The sequence below is a fragment of the Momordica charantia genome (genome assembly GCF_013281855.1).
Source record: "Momordica charantia cultivar OHB3-1 chromosome 8 unlocalized genomic scaffold, Mcharantia_2.0 BLBB01000008.1, whole genome shotgun sequence".
Taxonomy (NCBI): domain Eukaryota; kingdom Viridiplantae; phylum Streptophyta; class Magnoliopsida; order Cucurbitales; family Cucurbitaceae; genus Momordica; species Momordica charantia.
This window is the reverse complement of record NW_028275166.1, coordinates 23,292,961-23,303,248: the sequence shown is the minus strand read 5'-3', so window position 1 is coordinate 23,303,248 and position 10,288 is coordinate 23,292,961. Positions and strand designations below refer to the sequence as shown.

The 10,288-nt window shown below is 31.9% G+C and overlaps 1 protein-coding gene across 1 annotated transcript; it reads left to right on the top strand.

The window, feature by feature from the left end:
* Positions 1 to 214: 214 nt before the first annotated feature.
* On the top strand, positions 215 to 8,539 carry LOC111024652 (alpha-dioxygenase PIOX-like). Its single transcript, XM_088127854.1, has 10 exons — positions 215 to 372; positions 2,639 to 2,902; positions 3,666 to 3,815; positions 4,198 to 4,331; positions 4,710 to 4,923; positions 5,009 to 5,154; positions 5,715 to 5,942; positions 6,799 to 7,001; positions 7,095 to 7,338; positions 8,125 to 8,539. The coding sequence occupies exons 1-10, from the start codon at positions 250 to 252 to the stop codon at positions 8,348 to 8,350; spliced, it is 1,932 nt and encodes a 643-aa protein (XP_087983980.1). The 5' UTR covers positions 215 to 249; the 3' UTR covers positions 8,351 to 8,539.
* The last annotated feature ends 1,749 nt before the right edge of the window (positions 8,540 to 10,288 follow it).

Genomic DNA, 10,288 nt, shown 5'->3' with positions numbered 1-10,288 from the left:
TCTCTAACATATACTTTTCCGCTTTTTTCCTCAATTTTATTTTTCAAAAAACAGAAACCTTTTTGTCAAATTATCATTGGTGTATTTGGTTATTCTTGACCTTTTACAAGACTAAAAATGAATGTCCACAACTTCCCTCCTACTCCTTGGATATAAGTTTCTCCCTTTATATATCTCTCCATATTTCTATATATATTGGCAGAGACGTGGATTTGGGTTATGTTTTTGTAGTCACAGTTAATTTGAAGAATGTTTTGTGAGTTATTGAAACACTCTAAAGCTCGTTTAAGAGCAGAGCTCCAACAGTTCGTCCATAGAGACTTTCATGAAGTTGTTCAGAGGATGACCATCCTAGACACTGTTCTTTTCTTGGTAAGTTTTTATTTTTATTTTTTTTATGTTCTCTGTTTATGAATCATTTCACGAACATATAATCAATCTTTGTTCAACCAAATGTTAAGGGTCGGTTTGATAACCATTTTAGTTTTTGGTTTTTGGTTTTCTGTTTTTAAAAAACAAAATCCATATATGTTTGATAACCATTTTTTTGTTTTTTGTTTTTTAAAAACAGAAAACCAAAACATGTTTGGTAACCATTTTTAATTTTTTGTTTTTCAAAAGTTAGAAAATTGAAAATACATATTAGAGAGAGAAAAGTTTATGTAGAGTAGAGATGGCAATGGTGTGAGTGAGGATGCTCTCCCTCATTCTCCTACTTATGAAATTTTTTAGTCTCCATCTCCATCTCGGACTCCTTGGGTCCAAGAGATGTTCTCAAGAAAAATTATCGGTTTTATAATTGTTTTTAAGTATTTTTAGAATTTAAGTATAAAAAAGTGTAATAAATATATATTAATTATTTAAAAAATGGAATTGGGGATGGGGACGGGGTCGGGACATGCATTTCCTATTTTTGGGAAATTTTTGTCTCCCCCATGAAAATACAAGTTTGTTTACAGAGATGTAAATAAACATTTTGGAGATAAATTTTAGAGGGATGAATAAAAAGATTTAGAAAAAAAAACGGTTAAAGAAAAGTTAAAGACAAAAAGAGAAAAATTGTAGAGAAAAAAAAATAAAGTTGAGAGGAAAAGATATGTTAAAGAAAAAAAAAGAAATTATAAAGAAAGAGAAAAATTATAGTGGAAATAAATTTAGAGATAATAACACGATTCAAAATATAATTTTTAGAGAAAATAAATAAATAGAAAGATAAATAAAAGTTACAGTGAAAGAAAATTGAACTAGACAATAAAATATAATTTTCAGAGAAAAAATAAGAAGAGAGAAAAATTATAAAAGATGAAATTTTAGAGAGAAAAAAGTTATGACAAATATTAAATTTTTAGAGAGAGAAATGAAACTGGTCTATTTAAAAAAAACAAAAATACAGAAAAATTTGGATAGAAACAAATAATAATAAATATTCAAAGTATGAAAATTTTAGAGAGAGAAAAATAAAGTTTGTAGATAGAAATTTAAAAATAAAAAAATTTTAGATCTGAGAAATAAATTTTTTAAAGATAAATATGAAAAAGAAAAAAAAAGTTGAGTATTAGAAGAAAAAATCGGATTTTGAAAAACAAAAACCTATTTTTGAAAAATTACTTTTTTTTTTGTTTTTGAAATTTACATAGAATTTCAAAATGGTTTTTGAAAAACAAAAAACAGAAAATTGAATGGGTTATCAAACAACGCTATTTTTGAAAACTAAAAACCAAAAACCAAAAACCAAAAACCAAATAGTTGTCAAATGAGCACTAAATATTTGGTAACTTTTCCGTTTTTTGTTTCTGTTTCTTACTTATTGTTTTACACCTTAATCTTTTAGATAATTTTCCATTTTATTCTTGAGCTTGAGCTTGAATTTGGTAATCTCTACAATGGTATAATATTGTTCGTTTTGGGCATAAGTCTTCTAACTTTTTTGTTTTTGGTTTCACCCAAAAGTCTCGTACTAATGGAGATGTTGTTTGTCTCTCATATGTATACATCTTCTCCTCATTTCGTCGATATGAGACTTTGTTCGCATTTCCAACATGGTCCTTATAGTTTTACAAGTTTCAAATAGTTCTCTATAATTTGGATTTAGTTTCAATTTGGCTGTTATGGTTTGGTTTTAGTTTGAGTCTAGTTTTTATTGGTTTAAAAGTTTCACTTTGGTCATTATGGATTTAGTCAAAATTAAAAAATAGTACTTGCTTACTACATTGACAAATTTTTTTCAGTTTAAAGCGGAGCGAAAAATAAAAGAAAATAGGTGAGTTGCTAGGGTGGGTAAAACAAAATTTATAGACGTACTCGTGGGATTTAACCATATTCCAGGGACTAAATTGAAGTAAAACTTAAATCATAGGAATTAAATTGAAAATTTTAAACTTATAAAAACCAAAGGAACAAACTTCCCTCCGGAAGATCAGGAGAAGTTCCTCCTGAATTTTTAGGTGGTCCAGTAGCATATAGACAATTGGATTATATACATAGGAATTATACAAAATTAAAAAATCCATTTATTTATATGATACTGGACGATGCACGAAATCAGGACGAAGGAGGGAAGTTTTGTCCCAAACGAAATCAGAACTTTGTCCAGAGATCAAAATTTTAATTTAACCTAATCAATATTTTGTTGATGCAGATTGTGCAATTATTTGATAAGTTGGGAGTTTGGCATAAACTACCTGTGCTTTTGGGGCTAATTCATCTGGCAATTCGCCGGCATCTTTATCAACGATATAACTTGTTGAACGTCGGCACAACCCCGATCGGAGTTGGATTTGACCCACTGGATTTTCCTTACAGAACCGCCGACGGCAAGTACAACGACCCCGTCGATGAAGCTATCGGTGCCCGAGGATCCTTCATTGCTAGAAACATCTTTCCTATTGACCAAACCAAAAATGTAATATGTCGTTCTTCCCTCTCTTTCGTGCATTTAAATCTTATTTTGATTCTCTAAACTTTTAGGATGATACTAAAAACAATAGCAAATATGATAATTTAGTAAAATAATAGCGAATCAAACCTAAACTAAAAGGAAACTATCAGTTATAGATATTGATAGATGCAACAGACCTCCGTTCTACAAAATTGTCATATTTGCAAATTCTTATTCCTGGTTCTACATTTCAAATCTGACAAAATAATTTGCCAACCATCATGATCTTCCCTTATTCGATTTTAATCTCAACTTTCAATACTTATCTTATTCTACAAAACTTTTAAATATATTATTTTTTGTCCCTTAATTTTTAAAAATTTTTATTTTAGCCATTGAATTGGAAAAAAAAAAAAAACTATTTTGATTATCATAATTTACTTTATTGTCCATTGCTTAAACAAATAGATAACGTGAATTTGATTGGTATGTGTACTAAGACATCTTTTGCTAGTAACAAATAATAGGATATTAGGAGTCAAATAATAAGAAAGACCAAAATTTTTTCCTTTAAAAATGACTTTTTCTTTTGTCTTTTTTCACTTGAAATAGATATTTTGGAACATCCAAATAGAAAAGAAAAAAAAGAAGAAATAGGAAAGTTTAGGTTAAAAAATTAGATTTAAAAACTTCATTTTGATGTGTCTATGATTAAGTTTTTTTTTTTCTAATTTATTTGACAGATTATTGAGTTGAAATTTAAAGATGTATTTGATAATATTTGTAGCTACTAAGTCCAGACCCGATGGTAATTGCTACGAAGCTTCTGGCGAGAAGAAAGTTCATAGATACAGGAAAGCAATTCAATATCATTGCTGCTTCTTGGGTTCAGTTCATGATCCATGATTGGATTGATCATTTAGAGGATACAAAACAGGTCCAATATCATTATTAAAAAAAAGACATATAAAAGTTTAAACACAAAAAGAAATAAGTAAATAACAGTTTAAATAAATTACACACCATAATGATTAAGACATATATTAATTACAATAGAAATGATTAAACATTATGAACTCTACATAAAATTCACTTTGTATATTTCCATTTAAGTCCGCAGCATCTACCTATTTCTGTCATACACTCTTTACAGATCATAAATCTACAAACAAAATTTCTTTTAAGTTACAAAATGCAAGTTAATATAACTGACTCTTTTATACAATCCAACTACGTGCATGAGTTTTGCAATTTAATACTTTCATAAACTTATAAAATCCTAATTAAACTTTATTAAAATGGTTAATTCTTAAGTATAGATTGAATTAGTTGCTCCACGTGAAGTTGCAAGCGAGTGCCCATTGAAATCATTCAAGTTCTACAAGACAAAGCAGATTCCCACGGGTTCGTATGAGATCAAAACCGGGTCTATCAACATTCGAACCCCTTGGTGGTACGGTATAGATTAAATTACAAGTTTAGTCAATTTTTTTTTCTTGAGATTGGACGTTAAAAAGTATTTAATAAGCTATGAACTTTTAATTTTGTGTTTAATAAGTCTTTAAACTTTCAGAGTGTCAAATAATATGTCTCTAAACTTTCAATTTTGTATTTAATATGTCATTGATATTAATCTATTAGACACAAAATTGAAAGTTGAGAGATTTATTAGATACAAAATTGGAAGTCCAAGACTTAGACACAAAATGGAAAGTTTATGAACCTATTTTAAATACTTATTAAAAAATTCAGAGATTTATTAGATACAAAATTTAAATTACAGAGATGAATTAAACACAATTCTGAAAAATGATAATGTTGTCTCACGTAGGGATGGAAGTGTTGTATATGGAAACGATGAAGAAAGGTTGAGAAAGGTGAGAAGTTACGAAGATGGGAAGCTGAAGATAGGCGACGATGGCCTTCTTCTTCATGACGAGGATGGCGTAGCCATCTCCGGTGACGTCCGCAACAGTTGGGCGGGCGTCTCCGCCCTGCAGGCTCTCTTTGTTAAGGAACACAATGCGGTCTGTGACGCTCTAGAGGTAAATGGTTCGATCTCTTTTGCTTTTGGAAAACTGTAGATAATTGATTGATTAGGTGGTGGGGTATGTTTTAAAACCTTTGCAGAAGGAATATCCAGATTTTGAAGATGAAGACCTTTATCGCCATGCGAGGCTGGTAACTTCTGCTGTTATTGCTAAGGTTCATACCATTGATTGGAGCGTTGAGCTTCTCAAGAGTGATACTTTGCTTGCGGGATTGCGTGGCAATTGGTATAATTTTTATTTTTTAATCCTTGTGTTTGTTTTTCATTTCAATTCATTTTAAATGGTTTAATTTCATTGTTATGATTTTATTAAATCTCTCGTATGTGTATATTATATTAATAATTTTGTGGTTTAAATACTATCATGTACTTTTAATTTTGGTTAATGTATTTTCAAAACTTCCGTTTTGGTTTGTGTACTTCAAAAATATTACAATTTTGATCTCTTCATTTTTTCTTTTACTTTATTATTTTCTACCTTTCTTGAAATGGAGGTTTATTTGTAAAGCGGGACAAAAATTCTCGTTTTAAAAGTAGAGGAGGAACAAAAACAGACATTTTGAAAATAGAATGACAAAAATGAACAAAAGTTAAAAATCCAAGGACCAAAATAAACGTTTTGAAAATACATTGACCAAAATAAACTAAAGTCTAGAATTCTAATATTTAAACTGATTTTTTTTATGTGGCTCTTCTTCTTTTAGACTTTGGCAGGGAGAGTCACTAAATTAGGGTTTTGTATAACATGAAGGGTAAATTTGACTTTTTATTTGTTCTTCCTGGAAGGTATGGTCTTTTGGGAAAGAAATGTAAGGACAAATTTGGTAATATTGGGGGAGGCTTATTGGGAGGTTTAGTGGGTTTGAAGAAACCTATTAATCATAACGTTCCATATTCAATAACCGAAGAATTTAATAGTGTTTATCGTCTACACTCGCTTCTACCTGATGATTTCCATCTTAGAGATGTCTCCGTTGATCCAGATCACAACAAATCTCCACCATTCATTCACAAGTACCTCTCTCTCCCTCTTTTCTTTATTTATTCATTTTTCTTTTTATATTTCATTATAAACGTTGGCTAGTCTTTATTGTTGTACTTAATTTCAATTAATATCTAAATTAAGTATCAATTACGTAAACTAAGTATTGCTACTAAAACAGTTTAAAGAAAAACTTGTTTATTATTATTATTATGGAGTAAAGAGTATGCAAACTTTTTTTAGTATAAGCAATCGTTAAGGTAGATCAAACCTCGAAGATATGGTAATACGATATCTATCTTATTTACTAAACTATGTTTATTATTCGAATTGACTAAAGCATACAACTCTATATAATTAGTAATACGAAAGGGTTATTTTTAAATTCAGAAGATCCTATTTCTAATTAAATTTGTTTAAATCTATTGAAATATTTGATAAAGTAAAATATTATTGGATCTCTCCCAACAAAATGTTAGAAGAGAATTGAACATTTAACGTTAAGAAAGGTAATAGGTATAGGTATAACTATTTCATCATATGGATTGAGACTGCGGACTGCTAGGGGTTTCGGGGAAACCTCAGGTCTCATTAGGCCAACGGGCGGAAGCGAGTCTTCTTCAACCGTGCAAGTATTGCTGAACTTGTTTCGAACGAGGAAGACGAGATAATATGGAAGACATGATAACAATAATAGGCTGATCTTAAGCTATTTATTTCCTTCAGCAAAAAAAAAGAAAAAAAAAAAAAAATATATATATATATATATATATATCAAGCTTACTTCCAACTAGTGAATTGCAGCCCTCCGACCTCGAGAGAAAAAAGAATACATGCAAAATTGCCAATTATTATGCTCATGTTATTTTTTTCTTCTTTTTTGATAAGAGTGCCAATGGGGAACATGGTGGGCCATAAGGGAGAGGAAGCAGCAAAGAGAATGGGCTTCACGGCCCTCATCGTTTCCATGGGCCACCAGGCCAGTGGAGCCCTAGAGCTTTGGAATTATCCGCTGTGGCTAAGAGATCTCACAGTCCATGACGTGGACGATCACGATAGGCCCGATCACGTTGACCTGGCTGCTCTTGAGAGTTGACTAATCACAACCCTTCATTTTAATTGATCTGATTTGCACCCTTGATGTTGCTGACTTTCATTCTTGTTTGGCATATGCGATTTCGCAGTTTACCGGGACAGGGAGAGGGGGGTTGCTAGGTATAATGCCTTCCGCAGGGGAATATTGCTCAGGCCAATCTCCAGATGGGAAGATCTGACGGACGACAAAGAGGCGATCGCAGGTCTTCGTGAAGTGTACGGTTGTGATGTGGAGGCTCTGGATCTTCAGGTGGGTTTGATGGCAGAGAAGAAAATCAAGGGCTTCGCCATTAGCGAGACGGCTTTTATGATTTTCTTGTTGATGGCTTCCAGGTATTTAATCTCATCAAAAAAAAAAAAAAAAAAATATTTTTTTGAAAAACTAATTTTATTTTAGTTTAATTTTGAAAAGGTTTATAAAAGAGCAGCATAACAAAATAAAGAAGTTGAGTAGTATTTATGAGCTTAATTAAAAAAAATATATATATATTATGAATTGAGATTTTTAATTATTCATAGTTTCTTTTGATGATAATTAAAAGGATTTGTATGCTATATATATCTTTCTCACTCAACCTTGTTTAGGTTTAAATCAATCCTAAATTTCATATTTATTCCCTCTTCTTTCTAAATTTCAAACACTATCACGTTTCATGAGTTTTGAAACTTTTCTTAAATTATATTTTAGTTAGGGTCATTATTTCTTTTAAGAAACACTTTTATTCATTTATTTGAGGAGTAAATATTTATGAGATTGAAGGTATACATTTAGTAGGTCAAGTGTAGAGTTTCGAAATGGATTTGACTTTTGAGTTTTTGTTAAACAAATAAATTAATCTTAAATTAAAATAGTTTCTAATGTGAAGTCTACAAACTAAAGGAAAATTCTTGAAAGTTTATGGATTAAAAAATAATAAATACTAAAAATTTAGACTATTTATTTTTATTTTTGATTCATATAGATACCACGATCTAAATCAACAAAAACCATGTAAAGAGTTTCAAACCAAAAACCTAGAACGGGTTCTATAACTGAAAACAAAATGATTATCAAACAGAATTTGAATGTACTTTTAGATAATACATGAAAGTGAAAACTAACAATATAATTAAATGCAGGAGGATAGAGGCAGATAGATTTTTCACAAGCCATTTCAACGAAGAAACATACACAAAGAAGGGATTAGAATGGGTGAAATCCACAGAGAATTTGAAGGATGTGATAGAAAGGCATTACCCTGAAATCTCACAGAAATGGATAAACTCATCAAGTGCCTTCTCGGTGTGGGATTCTCCTCCCAACAAACCCAACCCCATTCCACTTTACCTTCGCATTCCATGTTGAATCATTTGGTTCATATATTTGGCCTATCAAGTTCTACACCATTTCAAAACTTCACAATAAAATCTTGACTGCCAATTAATAGTATGTATTCTTGTGAGATGTGTAATTTAGTTTAGAACTCTCATATATTTGCTTGATATTTGTTGTGATAGGAAGTGAACTAAGATGGAATATATTGACTTTTCTATATTTGTGGGAAAGAAAATTGTTGGATTTGAGTTGATTTATTTGTATTTGGAAGGTTTTTTGTGTTTGTGTTTTAGGGATCGATTCACATATCCAAAGACTTCCTAAACTAATTCATAAAGGTTTTCATCTCAAATTCTAGCAAGTTGGGTTTAAAGACCCTGTTATTCGGTCGGGTTGGTTACATGTTGGGAAAAATAATATAGATCAATCAATCCTCCTGTAAGTTCTTCAAATAGGAACTATTTGATTTTTCCCTTCCACAGGCTAACAGCAGATAAATAAGTAACAATAACAAAGGAATAAGAGATAGGGATAGAAAAGCTTAACACCACAGGGATTATACTGGTTCGCCCTTATCTTGGGACTACGTCCAGTCTTCTGCAAAAAAGCAGGTTCAACTATAGTTGATAATATTACAATGTAGATCTCACTCAAGATATTACATCTTGCTTCTAAGTACTTTAACAATGGCTACCTAGGATTACACAATTGAAAATACCCTCACTAAACCCACGAGATACAAACTCTTTTTTCATACACTGTCCACAACCACTCAAGTCTCTCTTATTTGAACTCTGTACAAATGAAACCTTAACAAAAGGGTTCTATTTATAAGAAGTCAAATATCTCAATCCTTATAGGAAAACAATTTTGTAATCCTTATAAGACAATAATATCCTACTCCTTGTAGGAATTGGTAGTGTTTGAAAATCCTTTTCCTCGTAGAACAGCGGTCATCTGTTTTGGCTCCATTATTCCAACAATCTCCCACATGGAGACAAAACATCGATCTTGCCTCCCACTGCAACAACAGTCTCTCATAATCTTGGAAAACTCCAAAGCTTCTACTGCAACAATTTCTGATCTTCTTGAAAAAATCTTCAAGGCTTCTCCTGCAAGTTTAAAAACTTGTAAAACAAAATATCAGAAATCACCAGTCTCATCTGTCTTTGCCCTGAGGTCGGGCAATCAACGTGGTCTTGTCTCCCAGACGCAAGAGATACAGCCACGTGCTCCCACGCAAACTAAGTGGCGATATCTGAAGCTTCCTTCTTCGTTCTCAAACACTGATTCTTGAAGAGAGAACTTCCCACTGATGACTTGACAACTGTATTCAAGCCTGCTGCCAGAATTGAAACTCCATTCTTTTCCTCAGCACCTACTGAGTTCATCTTCTCTAATGCAACTGTTCGCTGACGTGACTTCATCAATTCACCCATTCATCTGACAACTGGAGATAATCCCAGACAACCTAAAGAACCTGTTCTCGTTCTTTGACTTCCCAATTGTTGTTCCTGAATTGATGGCAGATTCTCCTGATTTGTTCTGGTTGTCTTTGTTGCTGGCTCAGTCCTACCTCTTTGGACACCATCTGTAACTTGCATCCGCTGTTTCAATGATCCTCTAGCAACACTCAATTGCGACGTGTAAACTGTAGATCTTCTATGGCCAATTGCCACCAACTTGGATCCTTTGGTGAGCTTCCATTGGTTCCCACCAAACTCACTCTGATAACCATCATCGTCCAACTTACTTGTAGAGATAAGGTTCATTCTGATACTGGGTACATACCTGACATCTCGCAGTAATAACTCAGTCCCACTATCGGTCTTCAATCGTATATTTCCAATCCCTTTAGTCTTGGAAAGTCTTCTATTCCCCATCCTCACGTGGCCGTGATTGCCTCTTCTGAAAGATGGGAATAATCTTCTATTTGAAGATATGTGTACTGAAGCTGCGCTGTCTATT

Bases quoted from the DNA above. Each gene is read 5' to 3' on its own strand.
- LOC111024652 (XM_088127854.1), top strand. From the start codon at position 250: ATGTTTTGTGAGTTATTGAAACACTCTAAAGCTCGTTTAAGAGCAGAG. The intron at 4,332-4,709 runs GTACGGTATAGA...TGTCTCACGTAG, and splicing joins AACATTCGAACCCCTTGGTG to GGATGGAAGTGTTGTATATG. The intron at 7,002-7,094 runs GTTGACTAATCA...GCGATTTCGCAG, and splicing joins TGACCTGGCTGCTCTTGAGA to TTTACCGGGACAGGGAGAGG.